The sequence below is a fragment of the Cinclus cinclus genome, chromosome Z, assembly GCF_963662255.1.
Source record: "Cinclus cinclus chromosome Z, bCinCin1.1, whole genome shotgun sequence".
Classification (NCBI taxonomy): Eukaryota; Metazoa; Chordata; class Aves; order Passeriformes; family Cinclidae; genus Cinclus; species Cinclus cinclus.
Window position 1 is genome coordinate 44890814 of NC_085084.1, and position 22734 is coordinate 44913547.

The window sequence follows — 22734 nt, forward strand, 5'->3', positions numbered from 1 at the left end:
AAATAATTCTGAAACACAGGAGAGAACCACAAAAGTAATAAAGAAAAAGAAGCCACTTCTCTTACTGGCTATTGTAACAAACTGGTGGAAAGAGCCTGTAAAAGAGGGAAGAGAAAAGGGAACACATTAAAAAAGCTGAATGAAGAATAAAGTTTGAGGCTTCTTAAGGCATTAGTTTTCAAAGAGGTTGCTTCATGAGATATGAATTTTTATCACAAGTACTGTGTCCCATAAATATGAGGTAACTTATACGTATATATTCTCAATGGTTACCTAATTATCTTAATTGTCTTATCAGCTGCTCTTTTTTTATAGCTATGCCTAAAATACAACAACCATAAAACAAAAAACAAAACAATCCAAATCTATCTTGCCACACAATAAAAACAAGCATTTTTTCTGAAAGAGGTATTACTAAATTTAATTATAATTGATATTTAAATAGTTTCACTATTGCATTATCCATGCCCTTCATAATTAATATTTTCTTTTTATATACATTCCAGACATTAGAAAGTACCAGTAATTGATATATATTAAAGGGGGAGGGAACTAGGAAAGGCGTAAGGCTCATTTCCACAGCTGACATAATATAAAAGTTAATTTACAAACCTGAATCCTAACCCTAAGAACTATTTCTGTATTCTGCATACAGCAGGCACTTCCCAGAAGACAGACCAAATCCATGATGCTTGAGGGCAGTTCTAGTGCATTCTCCTGACTCTTAGGCTGTAAGATTGTTTGCTAGCTTGCCAGGGAACCTCAAACTACTTTTTTTGACAATAGAATAGCTTCAGAAAATGGGAAAGACTGCCTTCTACCACTGCAAATCTATCCTTTAAGAAGCTGAGAGACATGGCTTCAATTTTTCTTGAGGCTGCGTGGTGGTTGCCGCTCATGGGGCAATATTTAGGGCATTGTGAAAGAGAAAAGGTAGAAGAAGCTGGGTGGTTTTGCCAGTAATATATTAAATTCCTTAAATTCAATACTTAAATTCCTTATATATTCCCTAGACAGTGGCTATAACTGCCCTGTGATAGATGCAGCTGGGTGAATGCAGTAATTATGGAGGTCAGCCATGTTTGAGAAATATGGTTTGCTGTTCAGTGCAAGAAGATATGCAGTTTGGTGATTAAAGGTGATATCAGGACTAGTAGGTGGCTCTGCAATTTGGGATGGAACACCTAACTCATAAGTCTTTGCTACCTTTTTTTTGATCTTGCCCTAAATACCTCAGACTTATTCAGAAAAGCTGTGCCAACAAAGAATACTCACTAGCCTGAATTAGATGAGCATCAAAATTATTGGCTTATGCTTCCTTTGTTATTAAAGTTGACTGAAATTTTCAAGTCAACTAAATTCCAGAGGCTGAGAAATCATGTATAAAGCCAATACCAAGATGAAGTTAGTTATTTTCAATTAGTCAAAATATCAGGAATACATCAACTCCTTGATACTCAAGAATAATAATAATTAAATGTCATATGTGGTAACAGAAACAAAATCACAGGCACCTGTTGTGAAAATGTTAATCTATAAAAGTTTATGCTTTTTATTACTACCCTGCTTTCAGTCTGTTTTCTGCTTTAATAAAACTCCCATTGATAGCTTTGGGACTGAGACTGGAACACTGTACACAGAAATAATAGAGACACTTTTGTATTTTTTTTTGTTTGCAAGTCTTCCAAAGTTTTGGCAAGTAATCTACATGAGGTAAAAAATGAATATATTCTTGAAATATGACTTCATTGGAAATTTTGAAATAAGATCTGTATAAAGGTGTCATTAGTTATCAACGAGCTCTTTTCTATCTACATATTAAATGCAAAGAGTAAGTGTTGTTCAGATGAAGTTATAAATCAGTTAAATCTCATTACTCTGTTCTCAATATAAAGTCCCATGTTTTAACTGTCCCTGTTTCCCATATAGGTTATATAAGAAATAAATAGCTTATTATCATTTGCATTTCAGAATATGCATGATGAAGTTGCATTCTAAAAGACAGTGAAGCCAATTGAATACTTAAATTGTTTCTTCCCTATTATTAAAGCATGAAATAGCAAAAGAAGAGAACAACTATAAAACATATTGAACATGACATATATGAGATTAATATCTGAACACGTACAACATACAAATGAATAAGCATATTTGTCAGCGTACAACATTGAGACTTTTTAACCGAGGATTTTAAAAATGTAAAAAGCCCTATTCTTTTATAATCTGTGTCAGATTTTCAACATAGTAACTTCAATTACACTGACTATGTATTTAAAGTTTTTAAAGAGGTTTCAGAAGAAAGGAAAGAAGTTTTGAGGTGAAGAAAGCTCATATCAGCAGTACAGATTACTTTTGCTGTTGTGCTTATGTATATAAGAAAACAGAGCTGGGGATTAAACAGAGTATAGAAATTCTTTTTGTTAATTTTTGTTAAAGTTGGAGAGTCTATGCAGAAGGCAACAACAGATGTGTTCTGTAGAGCCTCTAGTGATGTAAAGTTAGGAGTAAATAGGAGTAAACCTAAAAGTCCTCTCCTTTTTTTTCTTACTTCTTAGTTTTTTAATCTCAGAAATACACATCCAGTCTTTGCCAATGTGTGCTTCTGAGATTATGATAAATAGGAACAAAACTGTACCTGATTGTTTTGGCTGACTTTAGCAAATTTTGTAGAACCCTTGCAATTCTCTCCAGCATGACATAATTAATGTTTATGCTTGCAGTTCTGTCTGTTGCTTGCTTACTTTCTTCTATGTTTCCATATAATCTGCATGTTTCCTAACTCTGTTTCTTTTCTAACCGCACTAGCAGTATTGCTGATATCAACAAGGGGCACACAAAGCTCAATCAAGGTTATATTACAGACAAATTGTTCCCTTCTATGGGAAAAGCACAGAGAAAGATCAATATTAAACCTTGGTTTGTGGAAAACCCAGGGCATTATCTACTGTTTCAGGAGGGATAAATGGGAGAATGAAAGACCTAAAGAACATAAGCTTCCCTGTAATTGCATCAAGTGTGAGGATCTGAAGGGAGTCTTGATTCCTAATGCAAAGATACAGATGCTTAGCCTCTGCAGTACACCTTTCAAAACATTCCTCTGCTTTGCAATATGTAAGGTTTAGTGGATGCTCTGCTGCTTTCTGGTTGAGTATTCTTGCTTCAAAACACACCAGTCTGGACTCAGAAGTTAGCATGGTTTTAAGCAAAGTGCAGTGGCAGCATAGCATGAGCAATTCATATAGGAAGACATGCAATTCCTTCAGAATGAGGACAAGGGTGAGTGTGCAGAGGGTAAGTATTGAGCACAAGAGAAAAAAGGGCAGCGCTACATGACACTGTTTATTAAAACCACTGGCTACTTGCTTTTTTAGGTTTTTTGTGGTTTGGGGTTTTTTTGTTGTTTTTTGCTGGGTTTTTGGTGGTGGTGGTGTGGTTTTTTTTCTTTTTGTTTGTTTTGTTTTTGTTTATTTGTTGTTGTTGTTGGTTTTAATCTGGTGTGAAAAGTCTTGCTGGCAGTAAGGATGGAGCAAAATCTGGAAAAAGCTAGGCACCTGTGGTACATTTGCATTTGTTTGTCATCCCAGGACTTTGAGACGTTGTATCATGAGATTTCCCTAGAGGTCAAACACAGAAAAACATAATTCCCAAGAATTTCTATTTCTCAGACAAGAGCTGGCCTGAGTTCTTAATGCATTATTCAGCAAAAAATGCAGTGTAAATGAGTGAGTGAATTTGTCCAGTCAAGTCTGTAATAATAAAAAAGCACAAGAATAAGTTTTTTGGTTTTGGTTTTATATAAAAAACATCAGACAAGACAATTGCTCATTTTACATTCAGAATGAAACTGCATTTGCAAGAGCTTGATTGTTCACTGATATGGATGGGGAGAACTACTCATGTGGTTGCTAATCTTTCTGTCACTGCTCATATCCCAAATGTCTCTCCCTCTCAGTGTCTGTTTCAAAATGAAATAAAGACTACCTACCTGAAACACACCTCCAAAGTGATCTTACACTTTGAATTAAATGATCATATTTACCAGCTAGGAGCTGCTTTATTAAGAGTTGCTCATTGTATCATGTGATGTTTATATTGCTAATATATATTCATACATATATGTGAAATATTCAGGCTAGATACTTGGCATAAAATCCCCATAGACTTCCCCAGAGAAAAGGGAAATAAGAACATAGAAAGTTATTTTCCCTTTTCTGATGTCTGCAAAATAATATCTAAACCGGGAGGGGAAAAAAAAGGAATTAAATAATTTCCCTGCAGAGAATTGTGTTTATGTTTCAATGCAATGAACAATGTCAACAACAGTTAACCTACAGTATGTAGAGTCTGACCCTGGTTTGTAAAATGCAGTCCAGATCAATGAAACATTGGCTATTTGCAGCTTACTCTTACTGCTGACAATGCAGGTGAGACCTGCCCATTCAATTCAGAGATAGTCACACTTCTGAAAAAGCTGAGCCCCATATTTTGGTCTTGTTCAAGTTGCCAAAACCTGTTTACCACCTTTCTTCTTTCGTATTATCTCTCTGTTACACATTGCTTCAACAAAGCCCCAGATTTGTATCCTAATTCTGTTGTCAAATGTACAATTTCACACAAATTAAGATAGAGAAAACATATTATATGCCTTTTTCTCCTAGCATGGTAAGAATAAGGCTTGCATAAGTTACATCTTCTGCTGTATAACAGCTGAACACTTGACTGCTTTCTACAGAATTGATAGATTTTGAACATGAAATAATTACATATAACTAAAGCCTTGTAATGCTAATTTTTATACAATCCAAAAAAAATTACATAAACAACTTATTAATGTTTGTCTTCCTAATATTCCTTCTTCAAGGAGAGTATATTCCTACATCAAGGAGACTTGTCATTTGCATAGGGAAATAAATCCAGGCTCATTATGGAATCATATTTCATGACTCTTGCTTTCTTGGAAATTAAATCTAGGCTTGATAAGAAATACAGGAACTATCAGAAACAGAGAAATACAAAGCCGAGCTTCACTTTTCATGCATCGGGTAGGCAGACATAATGGAGCTCCAGGCTAGATGCTTTGTAGTCTTATTTGCACTTCTGTGTGTAGCTGTATCCTTGGGCATGATGATAGCAAACAACTTCACAGCAAGCAGCTTCACCTGACTTTCAGGTGCCTGAAATCTCCACATTTCAGCCGGGCAGCTAAGCTCCCTACATGATGCCCAAGGAATGCTAGTTGAGAATGAGAATTATATCAACCCAAGCACTCAGTGAGCAATGATATAAGTTAGTCTTCATAAAGCACTAAAGAAAATAATCCTAATTCTCTGTTTCTGTCAAAGACACCTACACCAAATAGAAGCCACAGCCCAGAGTCTTCTTCAAGATTTACTTGACTTCTTTGGCAAAGGAAGCAAAATTTATACCAATATTTGAAAAGATTTGCAGAACATCTGGGGTTTTGTGTTCCAATCCAAGGCATGGATCTTGGGTTCTTGGCTCTTCAACACTCTTGAGGATTTTCAAATTCATGATGGTACACAGCATGGGGCAGCAAGTCTCTGGAGCTGTTGTTCATTTCTGCTCAGACCCTTTGGCTCACACTCCATTCCTAGGTCAGAAACCTTCCTTTTGCAGGTTACAGTTGACCTTTTCATTTATTTTTGTTGCTCAAGCTAAGCTTATATTCATCTCAGAGTTGGCTGATTCAGCTAGAATTTTGTGCTTCCAACTAAAGAACTAACTTACAGCTAGTGTCATCAATATCAGCCTTAGATAATGCACATTCTGGCAAATTTTCTATTACATATCCTCCAAATTTTCTGTGGGAAGGTCAGCTCTGTGATACCTTTCCTACACTGAGTATATTTTCCTAAAATCTCCCAAATCATAAGCCCCACAAGCCTGTTCCTGCTCTTTGCACTGTAGCCATGAATGAATATATTAAGCAAGGCTTATACATAAATGACACTTTTTTCACCTTCTTCTACTGTATTTCCTTCTGATTCATTGCACATGTGCTTTGCTATACCCCATCTTTTTTACATTATCAAAAAACATCATAACAGTATTATATTCATATGCATTCAATGGCAAAAATACCTATTCCTCCTGTAGGAAGGAAACAGGTATCAAAGAGAGCTATAAGCTTTGTGTATTATGATCTGCCTTTGATAAATCCATATATTTTATGCCTTCACCCTTCTTTTCTAATCTCCATACCTTTAGATGTTCTATCCTTCAATACATGGTCTAATTAGGAACAAAATCACCAAAACACCTTAGCAACAAGTCCTCCATCACCAAAACCCTGTTTTGTTGCTTCCTTTTATTATTCATACCTTTATTTCTACAAATTAATTTGTATAACTTACTTTTAAAACATACCCATGCCACATGTGAGATGTTGAAATATCTACTAAACACTGTTGCTTTTTCATTATTATTGTTGCTATAATTATTACTGTTGCTATTACAATTCTTCTTATTGTCACTATTAAATATTTAATATTTAGAAAAATATTTGAGGCCAGTTTGATCATCAATAACCTGGACAGGGGAAAATAATGAATCCTTTGTAAGTTCACAGCTGGGCAGGAGTCTTAATTTGCTGGAGTGTTAGAATGCCCTGCAGAGGATGCAGGCAGGCTAGATCAATGGAATGAAGACAACAGCATGAGGTTCAACAAGGTGAAGTGATGTGTCTTTCAGCTGGATCACACCAACCCCAGGCAGCGTTACTGGCTGAGGGCAGAGAGGCTGGAAAGCTGTCTGGCAGAAAAGGACATCGGGGTGCTGGTCAACAGCAGATCATGAGCTAGCTGTCCCCAGGTGGCCAAGAAGGCCAATGGCATCCTGGCCTCTATCAACAATAGTGTGGCCAGCAGGAGCAGGACAATGATTGTCCCCCTGAACTTGTCACTGGTGAGGCCACACCTTGAATGCCGTGCCCAGTTCTGGGCCTCTCAATTCAGGAAGGACATTGAGGTGATGGAGTGTGTCCAGAGAAGGGCAGTGGAACTGGTGAAAGGTCTGGAGCACAAGTCCTGTGAAGTGCAGCTGAGGGAGAGGAGAGCGTTTAGCCTGGACAAAAGGAGGCTCAGGGTGAACCTTATAACTCTCTACAGCTACCTGAAAGGAGAGTCAGCTTCGTCCCAGGCAAACAGCAACAGGAAATAAAGGAAATTACCTCAAATTGTGTCAGGGGGATTTAGACTGGATGTTAAGAATAATTCATTGACTGAAAGAATAGTCAGACATTGTAACAGACTTCCTAGGAAATGATGGAGTGACCATGCCTGAAGGAATTTAGGGGAGATGTGGATGTAGCCTTTGGGGACATGTCATAGATGTCAGTGCTGAGGTAATGGTTGGACACAATCATCTTAGAGGTCTTTTCCAACCTTAAAGAATCTAAGATTCTGTGTATAAGTTTGTTTTCCAGTACATTGTATTTATTTCCTGTGTTGGGAGCCACAATACACAGAGTGTTTATGATGGAAATAGTAAACTTCTTGACTGTGAAATGAGAAGATTCACAAGGGCTAAGAGGAAGCATTTTCATGAACCCAGAAAAAAAGTTGTCTCTGTGATTTTCATGGCACCTTTTCAGGAAAAATCCCTGAATGGTCAGACATCAGCAGCAAAAGAACTCTGTGTAGCCACATATCTTGTTACAACCTCCAAACAGAGATTTACAACAGTGTTAAAGGCATTAATTCTTTTGTAGGTAAATGGAGCCATGCCTGCTCTGGTTTGTGTTCTGTATTTCGTGTGAGAAAAAAATAGATTTAAAATCCTTAATGAAGTCATTAGTGTAGGTGCAATAAGCGTAGTTGCAATAAGCGGTAAAATGAGCCATACACAGATGGATTCCATCCCCTCCCCTTTTAAAAAATACAGCCTGAAAGGAAGTTTGCAGCTTTGCAGTAAGACAAACTATGCTATCTTGACCCTACTGGAAAATAACAAACCAGAACAAAATAAAAAAACCCAAACAAACAAAACAAAAAAAAGCAACAAAAACCACCAAAACATTGTTAAGACTAGCAGTTATGCTACACTTATTTCTGAACATCAAATTTTACTCTATGTCATACCTACTATAGAGAGCTATATGATTAAAAACTACATGTAGGTGGACATAAATTTTATTTTTTTTCTTTAAAAGTGGCTTAAAAACATTACAAATATAATTGTTAGTGTACCTGGCATTATGCGGTTCTGTTCATTTATTTTTGATTTATATTTGTCTTTGAGCATTTCTGCTCTCTGCAGTCTCTGCAGACAATTACAGCAGTGTTTTTCTGCAGGGTTGGGAATAATACTGGGAAGATTTTACATGATCATGAAAGAATCCGACTGCATTTAAAAAGACACATTCTCCAGCTGCATTATACGACTATGTGCTATAAAGAGACGCCTGCAATACCAACATAATTGCAGCAGGTGGCACTAGAAGGAGGGTTAACCAGGGCCATGATGAAGACGAGGGGAATCAAGAAAAATAAATAGGAAAAGACGAACATAAACGTTTGGAAAAAAAGTATCTTTATTTCTTGTCTCCTGAAATAAAGTTGCAGCGTCACTGCTAGTCGGATGGTAAAAGTGGGCTTGATGGAGCTGAATTAGTGAAAGGTGGGGAAGGTAGTAAGCAAATAGGCAATTTCTAATTTGGTTGATGTCTTTGATGATGAATTTACTGGGAAGGAATAAGGCAAATACTCTCGGTCAGTCAGACAGTATGGATGCTGTTGACTTTTCATACTTCTATTTTTGTGCTTTTCAAGCAAATTATTATTTTGTTGTTATTAAATAATGTGTAGTAAATAACAGTGATACACTAAAAACAATTGTCCTGTTGTAAAGTGGATTTTGTACCAGAAGCAGAAAAAAGTGCTTATAACTGTCCTTTTTAAAACTGGTTTACAATTAATAATCAAATCACAATTGTACCAGGAGTATTCTTAGCATGAATTTAAAAGTGTTTCTTCTTTATAGACAAAAAGTCACAGTATAAATAATTTTAAAGAGGAATAATTTATATCTGCTTTTGTCTGCTAAGAAAAAGGACTTTACTACAAGGTCCTTCATTTGTAAATGGAGGTTGGCTATACCCAGATCAACTAATTCAATTTTAACAACTGAATTTTGCAGATGTTTTAGCTGTAAGGATTAATTTGTAACAAGACACAGTTGTTCCAGGGAACTTGCACTCTTTCTGAAGAACATGTAGATGATGATCAGCTGGGAAGGATCCTCTATCAAATCAAGTGATCATAATGTTACATTTCAAAGGCAAATAAAACAAGTTTTTTTGTTATTTGGGGGAAATTTCAAAAGCAGGATATGAGAAGAAAAACAAACCACTGGAAGAGTGTGGGAAATTTAAAAATTACAGTAGGAAAAGAGGCTTGTCTGGGTTCCACAAAGAGGAGCTCATAAGTTAGTGAAAAATCTGGACATGGTATGGAAGAGAAATGGCAAATGAGATAAGATTATGTGAGCAGAAATATTTCATGGATGCAAAAGGAAGATATGATGCAGAAGCAAAGAGGAGACTGCAATACTCTGTGTGAGTCAAGCTATGCTACTTTATGCATTTTACTAGTGCCAGACACCATAGATTCATCCCTGGATAAAGAGATGATTACCTTGATATTCTAGATAAATACTGTATGTATTACTGTTTCTGTATGCTCATACAGAAACCTATGTACATGTTTCAGCATACTATTTCATTCTAAGACTGTTTTTTCCATAATTATAGATGTACATTATATCCATGTGTATATTTGCATGCAATTCAGTTAAAAAATAAAAAAGGAGGAAAATCCTATGACCTTTGTCTGCTAGATGTTCCTTTTTGGTGACTGTAAGCTATTTTATAAGACAAATATTTACCCACAATGGCATTGGCCTTTTTACTGAATTTGCATTACATTACCAGAATAATAATTCTTCCTGATTCAAAACCCTGGGGATCTTAGAGCTAATCCTAAAGAACATCATTACATTGAAAGTCCTTGCCAAGATTTTATGTGATATTTGTCCTATTTTTAAGCATGAAATTTTGTCTAGTTGCAGAGTCAAGGACCATCTCATGGGATATTCTTTAGAGATGGGATGCAGCACATGGAACATTTTTATGCTCATATTAATTTAGTTAGAAGGTCAATATTAACTCAAAGAACTATATAACGAAAAAAAATTCCAGCTTCTGGACAAGTGACTCTATGGTTGTACTAAACTCCGGAAACAGAATGTAGAATTTAAAGGATGATTTAGGAGAGCTGGAAGGCAGGTTATGATTCACATAATCTTTAATACAGTTTCTCCACACATTTTCATTCAAATAAAAGTTGACATGGAAAAGTGGAAGGCCAGCTGCATAACAGATTATTAACTTCCCTTGAAACTTTCTACCCAATATAGCAATATAGAAATATTGTGCTGATTTGCTATTTTTAAAAGAATGTAACAAAAACCTGCATTAATCACCTTTCAATTTTTTTTTTTTAATTGTTCTGGCTGAGCTGAAATACATTTTTGTAATGCCTAACACAGTCTGGTTAAGGTAGTATGAAACCAGAACACATTTTACTCTTGCTTCTGAAGATGAATAAGAGCATCCTTCAAGGAGTGAGGAAACTGATTTAAATAATGAATTCAGAAGCTTCAGGAGCTTAATTCATGTTTTGTCTCTATCCCACAGTTATTCCCAACACCAAACAGTTCTACATGTCAAATTGCAGAAAATCCTATAGCCTCTGCAACATGGAAGAGGGACGCTCAGCAACATTGTACCTAATGTCTAGCCTACAGACAGTAGTATCACTAAGGATGGAAAATCCCACTGGTATATAGGGGCTGATAGATAGTTCACGTAAAGTAGGAAGACAAAGTCTGTACCACTGGGCTGAATATACAAATGCTAAATCTGCTTTTTATACACCTCACAGTCACAAGGCATGCTGTTTTGTTGTGTATTGTTGTAGTAATTTCTGCCAAAACATGGACATTTCATACATACAGTGTAAATACTGCAGAAGCTGCAGTGATGGGGCCACTGATGTGGTCCTTTAATGCAGCTTCTACCCTCGCTAATGTAGTGAGTTTGCTAATACACCGTTAAATTTCTCACACTTGAGAAATAATGTCTCTAGGGTTAGCATGTACAGTAATTCAGCCTGTTTCCAAAAAAGCTACAAACACCAAACAAAACCACACACTTTTAGGATATAGTTAGAATATAATGACCTGAAATTCTTCTGAAGCTCTTTCTCAAATGAAGTTATTTCCCAAGCATAAATAATAGGACAACTTAAAGAGAGCTTGTCCTCTGTGAAAGTATAGAAAAAAAAATGCCCTATGTGGTATTAGGGGGCTGAATTATTTTGGGAAAGCCAGGTGCTATCATCTGTTTATATTACGTTTAGGTGTTTACGCTTAGGAGTTGAGAACGTAATTCTTTAATGCCAGCACTGATAGCGATAAAGCCCTCCAGGGACAGTGGTGATGCCTTTCTCTGAGGGGCAGTCAATCACTCACTTCTCAAGTAAAGGCAGGTTGTTCTCATTTTATTCGCAGGCTTAGGTTCTCTCCTACAGGCAAATCGCTTTCCTTTAAGAGAGCAGAACTTGCAACGCTTTCGCAGCTGAAGAAGAAGAGGAAAAAAAAAAAAAAAAAGAGAGAAAGAAAGAAAAATTACGACGCCGGGAAAGCTCGGCAGCGGGCAGAGGCAGGCAGCGCGGGTAGGTAGAGGGCAGGCAGAGCGCGGGCAGAGCGCTCGCTCCCGTGCCGGCCGCGCCGCCCAGCGCCGCCCCCGCGGGGCCGCCCGGCTCCCACCTGCGGCCGCCAGGGGTGTCCAGCGCCGCTCCGCTCCGCTCCGCACCGCACCGCACCGCACCGGGCTGCCGGCAGCAGCGGACAGAGACAGAGAGGGAGACAGAGACAGCCGGGCTGCCCGCGCAGACCCGGGTGCCTCTGTGGCAGCGCCGCGGGCCGTCTTCGCTCCTGCTCCTCAGGGCTTGCTGCTGCGAGGGTGAGAAGCAGATCCCGAGGTGTGCGTGTGTGTGCCAGGAGATGCGGAGCGCGTTTGGCTGAGGTGTCTGGCCTGTGAAGCTCTGCAAAAAAGAGGCGGAGAGAGGCGGTGGGAAAGAGGCAGGAGCAGAGCTGAAGTACAGCACAGCTGTTTCCGAACACTCTGTTTCTTTTGGGTGCCTCAATGAATGTGAACATGGATTCTGTCACTGAAATATTCTTGAAGCTGCTCTTTCTCCTGTCTGTTCATCACCAGCTCACGGCAGTGGCAGGGAATAAATGTAAGTATTGCATATGATTTAAACTCAATCCAGAGAGTGTTGAAAACTTCTGGGTTTGTTTTTGTTGGTTTTTTTTTTGTTTTGTTTTTTTGTTTTGTTTTTTTCATTTAGAATAAATATAATTTTTGAGACAGACATTTATGCTTTGAACTCATGACAGCAAGATGCTAGCCTGAAAATGTTCTAAACTCTTCTATAGATTTTTTTTTCATGAGTCTATGTACAGAATGCTGTTTATAAAGCTTGCTGTATTAGTGTCTGAAAGCAGCATTTTGTTAAGGCATACATGTTCAGCTGTATTTTAATTTTGGTTTTCTCTTTTGAAGTGCAGTATTTTCCAAGGAATAGTGTCTTACATAGATACTACTGGCAGACTTCTATTGTGAAATGCTTCTATTGTGTAGTGGGTTTTAGCATTTGAAAATTTTGAAAGCTGGTATCTGCATATCCTGGATTAAGCTGGCACTCAACTTAAATGGCAGTCACAGCACAGCTCAAAAGCAGTAGAAATGTATGCAACAAGGAAAAATGTGGATAGCAAGACCTTAAGGTCTCTGCATTGATTGCTTAGGGAGTATTGCTCATGGATGACTACAGAAGAGAATGTTAACAGTTACAATAGAAAGTTGGGTTTTTTAAAATGAGTTTGCCAGTGGAGTGGTATCCCAAAATAAAGACTGTGATTGCAGTTTTTAAGAACAATCTGCTCCCTAGAAGGCAAATCATATATATACATAAATATATATTCATATGCATAGATAGATGGATCGATAGACACACATATATAAGTATCTGAAAATCTCTGTTTCCAGTGTTGAATTGTTAATTGTTAATTATCTTTAAATTAGGAAAGAAAAAAACTTACTAAGAAATTAATTTCTAGGGCTTTTATAATTCAGTAATAGAACTGAGTTATTTTTGTTCCATTTGATTCACCTTTAAAAAGCTGAAGGATTTCATTTTGTGTTCTGTGGTAGTGCAGTAGCCTAAATGCCAGATGCTTATAACCTGAACTGAACATATTTTCTCCCTTTCCTGTTAAGGCACGGGTTGTGCATCATAGGAATGGGAAAGACTGAAGTAATGCTTCTGTGGGAAGAAAGTGCATGCCAAAGCAGTGAGGAATGTTCAGGAATAACCTTACAGCTCAGTGGCAGGGGACAGCTCCCTGGAAACATTTGAGCAATGGCAGAGAAGTTTGAAGTGCTCAATAGATCTATACCCTAGGGTTTTGCATATGGATGGTTTGTAAACTAAACATGCTCCCATGAGACAGACATTCACATTGCAGCCCCAAAATGATCTTGTGCTGTCATTCAGTATTGATATCTCATTTGATACTCAAGTGTATAGTGTAGCCCTAAACATGAATACTAAGTTCCTCTCGTTAAACACCCTGCTGCAATCCAGTCACAGCTTTAATTCTCTTCATCATTCTGCATTGTACAGTTTATGAATACATCCATTTTCACAAGACCATGATAATTGAATTGCACATTAATAGCATTTGGCACTATGCACGAAACTAAATCAGTTGCTTACAGGGAGGCATATTAAAACCATTGCAAAAAAGACTTGCATCACACAGCAAAGCAGTAAAGCACTAGAGGTCACTCTTACAATTGAGGAAGCAAGGTTTGAGGAAGAAGCTCAAGCTCCTTTCCAATATAGAATTCTGAAGGATAAACCAAATCAAGTATAAACTACTGTCTTGCTCAGACACATCTCAAAAAGAGAGCAAAATCCTGTGTCAAATGGTTGAATTGAATGAGCAGATTTTTTTCATGGATATCCTATTTATAGATGCAAAGTATTTTTATTTAGGAATAAATCATAACAACCGTGTCAAAACATTCATCTGAATTGAAAATACAGGAATTCTGCCCATGCTACAGGCAAGATATTATAGGAAGAATAAATTAAATTATTTAAATTCAACAATGAACAATAACCTATGAAGAGAACTTGGCCAGCCTAACACATATTGTTAATTTTCAATATCTAATCTGAAAAAAAAATCCCTTTATGTACTGTTTTGAAAATGAAAATTTCTGTAGGAGAGGCAGTTTGTTTTAGAAGTGACAGCTTACATTAGAAGTATTATGGCATGAATTTTCTTAGTGTGTTACAATTTAAAAAATTACTTAGGAGAAAAGGTTTTCATAATTGCCGATGATGGGGAATCCATGCAGGAGCCATTATCTACCTAGTTGAACTTTACTCTTTTCTTCTTGTGATGTTAACCAGAAATTGAAATCCTGTTCAATAGGTGCATCTACCATTGGCATTAATATACTTAAACACATTTACAAAACTAGGAAAAGTTTGATTTCCTTGAATGAATTTTGGTTTTCCAGTAGGCTGCCAATCATCAAAGACAATATGCTGGGTCATTAATTTTTCCTCTATATTAATATATTTTTCTTATTTTAATTTTATGGGTTTTTTTTAGTAACAAGTCCTGAATACTTAAGTTTTGCTTTGCCCTTAAGGTCAGCAGCCAATAGGAAAAGACAAAATTGAATACCTTTAAATGTCATCTTGAAGCATCATTGGTAATATTACTAAGTCACTTGTCCAAAGAAAATTTCTTAGATAAAAATTGATGTGAACAAAGATGTCTTAAAAAAATTGTAATATTTCTCTTCTGAGTAAACTGATTTTGAAGTTCTTAGGTTGTTGGGAACTAACAGACCTTGTAATCTAAAACATGGCATTTTATTTCTAGGGTCTGATTTTGTAGTTTGTTTGTTCCTCTGAAAATTAACACTGACAGTTCCAACCAAGTAATAATTGGTGCTGAAATTTCAAATATTTTAGAAGTTCTGTAGCAGTGCTGCTTAGAGCTATCCAATATTTTCTTCCTCCCAAAGAATTGCACTTCCAGTGTAGTTGAAAGAAGTTTGAAGTGCACAGCCTTTGTAAGTAATTGTATAAGGTCAAGTGTGAATTTTCAATGGAAGATTGAAATGGAAGATTACTTACAAAGCAAGTACCACTGTAAGTTTTTTCCACTGGAGCTATGAGACATTTTTATTTTATTGGTAACTCTCTCTACTGTTCCAAATCAGCAAGTTACTAAATCATCACTTGAGAACCTGCCAGAAATTGGTACTGCAGTAGGTGCAGGTTTTTGGATTTTTTTAAACTCTCTAAAACTAAAGTGTTGCAGAAAACATAATTAAACCCTCTATACACATCTATTCAGCTGTGACTGAAAATTATGAAAGGAAATTGTTACAGAGGAAATAAAGATTAACTGGGAGTTTCCATGAAAAATTTCACTTCTGCATGTTAAAAACTGTGTTAAAACTTCCCAGTTTTACAGAAGGTTTTATGAATTCAGATTTTTACATGTGTACTATTATGATCACAATTTCTATAAATGCATAAATGTTTATTATTATTGTTATTACTACTACTGCTACTATGATTGCTGTTGATTTTATTTTATGTAACAGGAATTTCTCATTAATGCTAGGTTAGAGGACCTCTCTAAAGCTCACTGAGAATGCCTATTAATGGAACTGAAGTTTTTAAATAGAGGACTGAGTGAACACATACCTTGATTATTCCATCAGATGCAAGTCATTGTACAAGTATTATCCCCTGGGAAAAGGTTACTTGCTACAAGGAAAACATTATATATTAATTTTGAAATGAATACCATTCTGATGTTAATCACTGGTACCAAACAGTTCCGTAGACTCACTGACAATTACATGGAATCACATTAAAAATAAACTGAAGTGCTGTTTATCAAAAACAATTTAATTTAAAATGTAATTCTTTTACTGTTAGTTTGTAGTTGCTGTGAACTGGAAGGGAGGAGAAAGTAGTCACTTCCTTAATTTTCTTTTAGCCTCATTAATATGTATTTTCTGTTTATTATCATCTATCTCTGCTATGAGAGAGCGATGGAGGTCTCATCAGAGATCAGCCCATCTCTGGGCAATTATTTACATGAATAAAACATTACAGACATCTCTGGTATATTTGGCATGTTGTTTGTACAGTAACATCAAAAACTTATATCAACATGAAATCTAAACTAATACCAGAAGAAAAATCTATCAATTTTTTTTTTCAGACTTTAAAGGCTTAGAATTCACAGAAAAGCCTTGGATTGATTGCACTTAGTATAATCAACAATTCACATCCCATTGCTCTAGGCTTTAAAATTCCCATGAATACACTTGTCCCTGAGCCCAGTCAGCTGCATGGATAGAGCAAACTTGGTCATGATTGGAGGGAAGTGAAAAACAAATAATGACATTCTGAAAGATAGAATGATGACAGAATCAACTACAAGAAGAAAATGAAGTAGGTTATATGTTAATTATTTATTACATTTGCTGTGTAGATTAGGATGTACTGTATTTTGATTAAATGTCAGTCAAAAGGTCCAAAGGAAGCATTAACTTCTTCATGTCTTCATAAATATCCAGACATGACCATTCTGCTTTCTTTCTTTCTTTCCTACATAAGAATACATAAGCCTACATCTATGTTCATTCATAAGAAAGTAATTTTGACTAAGACGATTTGCCAAAGTCTCACAAAATAATGCATGCTTCTATCATGGTATCAAGTTTAATATTCTTTCCAGAAATTTCTCTGTTGCATTAGAAATAATCCACAAACAAATAGTTTGTCCTACATTTATATGTCTGTGGTGTTTTAACCCCAGCCATCAACCAAGCCCAACACAGTGATTCCCCCAAGAGTGAGTAAAGATGAGGAAGGGTAAAATATAGAAAACTTGTGGATTCAGAAAGGTTGAACTTGATCACCCTCATAGGTCTTTTCCAAACAGAATGTTCTGAAATTCTGTAACTGTGCATAGAAAAATCAAAAACCACACACCCGAGCAAAGGAAAACAAGGAATGCTTGCAGCACTTCCCATGGGCAGGTTAGAGGTGTTCAGCCATCTTCAGGACAGTAGGGCCTCATCACACATAGCAGTGCCTCGGGAGGACAAATGACATCCCACCAAATGTGTCCCCCCCACTTCCTCCCCCTTCCCCCAGTTTTTATATGCTGAGCATGGTGCCATATAGTCTGGGGTTTGGTCAGTTTGGGTAGTTTGGGTCACTGTCCTGGCTGTGTCTCCTCCCAGCCTTCCATGCACTCTCAATTTCCTTACCATTGTGGCAGTGCAAAAAGCAGAAAAGGTTTTGGCTCTGTGTTATCCCTGCTCAGCAACAAAAAAATCTCTATATTATCAACCCTGTGCTCAGCATAAACTCAAAACATGGCCCCATGCTTGACACTGTGAAGGAAGTTAACTCTACCCCAGCCAAAATCTGCACAATATCTCATATGATATACTTACTACTACTCTGTCTACTGATTCATTTTCTGAAAAAAACTTCAATCTCACCTTCTAACAACTTTAGCTGAGAAAAAATAAGCCAAATATTCCTACTCATCCATTCTCAATCCTGCTACCTCCCCACTCCAAACAAGCAAATCAAAGAATAACAGAATAGTCAAGAAGCATTATTTCTTCCCTCCCGAAAATAAACCTGTGCATTGGTTCTGCTCGTAGATCTGAGAGTTTAATGTGCTGTATCATGCAGGATTGTGGGAAAGCTAGAACTGCTTCTCAGTAGTTTTAATGTTTAATGTTAGCTGCTCTCAGCTAACAGGGTGATAACAAGGGTGGGAGCTGTGAGAGCCATCTAATTCAAAGGGCTTTCCTTCCTAGAACACTCTAGGCAATTTTTTAAAAACAGTGAAGTAATAACAAGTACTAAAATTAATCATGTCTGTCACTGACTCCAGAAGTACACATTATCTTTTAAGATGTTTCTGAAGTGAAAAGTTTAAATTTGCTTTTCCCTCTGAGTTTTCAGTTGTTTTATGAAGTGGAATGGAAAAGCAAAAGCAATAGTGAAAACATTGATAATGATGAGTTTCCTACAATTGCTTGTATTTTGCACTGTTAAGTATTTAGGTAAATTGATGTGATAGCTCTTAAATATAAAATTTCTTTGTAACTTGTACTTTTGGCAGCCAGGGCCAATGTGTGACTTCTAGATTAAAAATTGAAGAAGAGATGATTTTCTCAGAATACTGATATGTATTAAATAAGTATCATTACAACAAGGGCTGTCTTTCTAAATTTGGAAATACAAAACATAGGTGAAACAGCATGCTGTCAAGATGATTTGCTCTGTTTCTTTGTAAAAAATAATGCATCTTTACTGCTAGGGTTTAACCCACTGTGGTTTACTGAAATTCTACATCTGCAGTGCTTTATATTTATGTATTTTATTATTCTTACTTATGTGTCATGTGTATGTGTTTTATATATGTGCAAGTATACCATTACAGCCTAATGTTACACTCTATGTATATAGTGTATATGACTCTGTGGATCATCTATTAACAGTTGAAGCTGAAGCCAGTAACCTTGAGATAAATCTGTGGAATACAGTGGAAGATTGGCATCCACTTATTTTGCTTTTCACAAGAGAGATTTAAGTATTTAATACAAATTGGTATGCTGTTTTTTTAGTAACTGAAATATTATGTGGACCTGAGCTAAAAACTATACTGTCTGTTACCTACTTAATGAGCATTTTTAGTGCAAGAATTTAAAAACTGATTGAAATCCTGGAGACTTCATTTTAAGTACATTAAAATTAAGAGCAACAGAATTATTATTTAAATATCATACTCACTTAATAAACAAGTGAAGAAAGCTGCCTCTAGGGCTTTAAGTCTCAAAGGATAGAGAAAAAATACGGTTAGAAAACCTATCCAGCTGGGTAGCAGGTCTAATAGGTTTTCATTAAGTAGATCTGGTTATTTAGTTGTGCTCAAGAATAAGTTATTGCTTGTTCCTTGTTGTTACTGTGGCTATTTGTTTCTATAATATTATTTTAGCAATTAAAATATTTGCATATGGGGTCTTGAGGGAAAAGTAGATTAGAAACAGCATGTTGGAATATTTGAATTTATTTTTAATACTTAATATCTTTCTTTCTCAGTCAATAGCTGAAGAAGATCTTACACTTTTTCAGATGTTTGTCCACTTCTAAATCTAAGTAGAAAGTGTATTTTAAAACCTTAGTTGTTCCTAAAAAATTTATATTTTTTTTTTCTGATTTTGTTTAATATTTGCTACAAGAAATCCCCATGTGTATTTTTGACCTGTTCAGAGTTATTGTGAAAGAATACCTTTATCAAAAATCCGGAAGAACAAAGGAAAATCTCATAAAATACATAGTTAAACAGGATACCAAAAATATTATTATGCAGATGCCACATAACTTAATAAACCTCACCTGGACAGAAAATATATGTTGTTATTAAAGAAGACCTGGAGCAGAGGTTTTGAACTAGACAGCAGGAGTAAAACCTTTTGAGGAGAACATGCACTATAAAAATGGTGCTCTAGACAAACCGAGTTGCACACGGGGAGCCCAAAATACTGGTTTACTACCCCTGCAGCATTCATGTATTTCATGTTATATTAGACTGGAAGTGCTCAATATGGATATTCTATAATCACCTGAAAATTTTGAGGGGAGGGGGTAAAGCTGGTTTCTTCAGGATTACTAATTATGACAGAGATCAGATGATGCTTACTGCCATGGAGTACTAATAAGAAAATACAAATTTGAAGCTCAAAGAGTTTTGGAATTAGAAGTAAAATCAGAGATGAGCAGTAGAAGGGAGATTTTCATTGTTTAATTTATTTGCAAATATGACTTACTTTTGACATACACGACTAACTTCTGTTTTCTACAGAGAGAGGAAAATTGGGATTTATCTGTCTGAGATTAAAAATCTGAAACTTAGACATTTGTGTCTGAGCCAGCTAAGTCCCTTTTTAGTGATATGAAAGAAAAAAGTGTATCTTACACGAAGAAGTCATGACAAAGCTGGGAGGAAGAAATCACATTCAAAGGTGATTTGCAGTATAAATGTGCCATTTGGCTCACTACTGATTATGATGGCATCTAAGTAACTAGGTCATCTATATCCTTTGTAGACATCTACACTAGATGAGATGGGTTCCAGTTCTGTCAAAATATTCCACTGTAAATAAGTGTTAGAAAAAACTATACCAAGCTATATTGATTATCTTGCACAGTAATCACCAGCTATACCAGGCAACTCATTCACATTTGCTGTTAACACTCCCTGAGCCTCCCTTTTCTGTGTTTGGTAAAGGTTCTCCTTGATTTCCCAGGGGTTAAGGCTGCTGCTATTGCTAGCCCTAGACAAAATATAGGGACTAAGTGAGGAGCAGGAAATGTCCTACCAGTTAGAATGTCTTTCATTCCTGAAAGTGTGAAATAGATATTTTGACCATACACAATGTTCTGGTAAAGTGCAATCTCATTAAATAAGTTGAAACTGACTGTTCTATCTGATCTTTCTACCGCTATGATAAACCATGATTGAAGCTCCATTTTAAACACCAGTCTTTTCAAAACCTGTAGATTTTTTTTCTTCTAAAGAAAGCATGGAGTGAAAGAGACTCTATTACAAAACAAAAACAAAAACAAACAAAACAAAACAAAAAACCCACACCAGAATACCAGAACATGAAAAAAAATACCTACAGCATTTATTTTCATAAAACAGTAATAAAACAAATAAAAAGATTCTGGTACTTTTATGATTACTTCAAAGCCTTTCTACCATCCAGACCGACTGTGGTTTAGATTAGGAAGCCTTTTTATGCTTCAAGCCAGTAAACTGTGGCTCTCACTCCAATCAATGACAGGAAGCCTATCTGCTATGCATTAGTCTAGTTTGCAATACTTTTGTAATCATAATGAGATTTACTTACCCTTATATTTTTAGAAGAATAAGCAATCTTTAGTAATTATTTTTGTTTGATTGATTTTTTTTTTTTTGGGGGGGTGTGTGTTTTTGTTTCAATTAAATATAGCACTGAATCTCGCTGTCTTTATTCTTTATAATTAAAGCTCCTAGGAAAATCAGTGGGAGGTTTGCCTAAATAAAAATTGAATAAAAGCTTTAGAAAGGATGATCTGAGTATTCATTCAACAGTGATATGGTGCATAATTTTAATATAACTGAAATTGAATCTTTATTTCCTTTCTAAGAACCAGTCCTTTCACTATCCCTTGTTAGGAGAATGCAGATACACAGCTGTATAACAAACAAGAATTACTCATTTGTCCCACTTGACAAAAAATAAATATGAGAAGAAAAAGACATTTAGAATTCTAGCTAGTTCCTGTGCTTGGGGAATTCCTTTGCCTGTAGCAAAACCTACTTCTGTTTTTCTGAGCCAATGTTAACTTAAAAAAAAACAAAAAACAAAACATCAAGATGATTGATTTTAATTTTCAAGGGTGAAATAGCCCTTAAAACTAAATTCTTTCAGGACTATCTGGATGCAGTGGAGCACACTGACGATTGCTGAGCTCCGCGCTGCAATTGATGAAGTATGTTTTCAGTAAACTCTTAGTTTCATCACCCTGAGTGTGGAAGTTTTAGGGCTGTTTTTCAGTTGCACCACACCACGCTAGCATGTTCTGGAGCTCCACCATACCTGTCAGGGAGTACATTTCTGTCCTCAAGAAAAGTCGGTTTTGGAGACTATTTTTCCAAAGAGTAGACATGTCCTGCAGTAATTAAAACTGAGAATGAACCAACCTCTTGGAGAAACAAGAGATTATAATAAAACTTGTTTGCAAATAGTATTCCATATGTTTACTCCCAATATACTTCCTCTTACATAAAACATAGTTGTAAACACACATGTATGTCACTGAATATGTTTCTTTCCTTGCAAAACAGGACAAGCAGAACCATGGTGCTTTGTAATCTCATTTCCTGGTGTATTTTTTGGAAGATCTAGATAGCAGTGGTTAGCATGGCACAAAAGAAGACTATGACAGGGTTTTTCTCAGGGCACAGTTTCATAAAAATATTATTTGGATGTCAAGTAAAATAAAATACAGAAGGAATTCAGTGATATATCAATTAGTTACCAAACCTTTTTTATCAATATGCTTTTATATTTGGGTAAAATTTGCAGTTCATATAGAAATAATTAAATATAAAACTGTCACCTAGACATGGGTGACAGTTTAAACATAGCCATAGCATTCTACAGAAGTATACTTTCAGTTATGATAGGAAACATGTAACATTTCTTTATGGAATATCACTTTAGCATCTACTCCTTGTATATTGTCAATGTGTTTGTGGTATGATGACTTCTTTCTTTTTTTCATTTTCTTTTGCAAGGGCTCAAAGACCACCATCTCTATTCAACTTGTTTTTACTTTTGTGAACAGTCATTACCTCATAGATCATACTTATGCTGTATAGCTCTGCTTTGCGGTGCTCTGATTCATTCTCCATGGTCAGGAAAATAAAGAATTTAAGAGGTAGAGACTGGGGAAAAGCAAG

The 22734-nt window shown here is 36.1% G+C and overlaps 1 protein-coding gene across 1 annotated transcript in view; it reads left to right on the plus strand.

Annotated features, from left to right (window-relative positions):
- Positions 1 to 11451: 11451 nt before the first annotated feature.
- CNTNAP4 (contactin associated protein family member 4) overlaps positions 11452 to 22734 on the plus strand; it is a 209787-nt gene continuing 198504 nt past the window's right edge. The window contains exon 1 of the mRNA XM_062513992.1: positions 11452 to 12323. Within this exon, the coding sequence (XP_062369976.1) occupies positions 12227 to 12323 (97 nt within the window). The 5' untranslated portion in view covers positions 11452 to 12226. The remainder of the gene's footprint in view (positions 12324 to 22734) is intronic.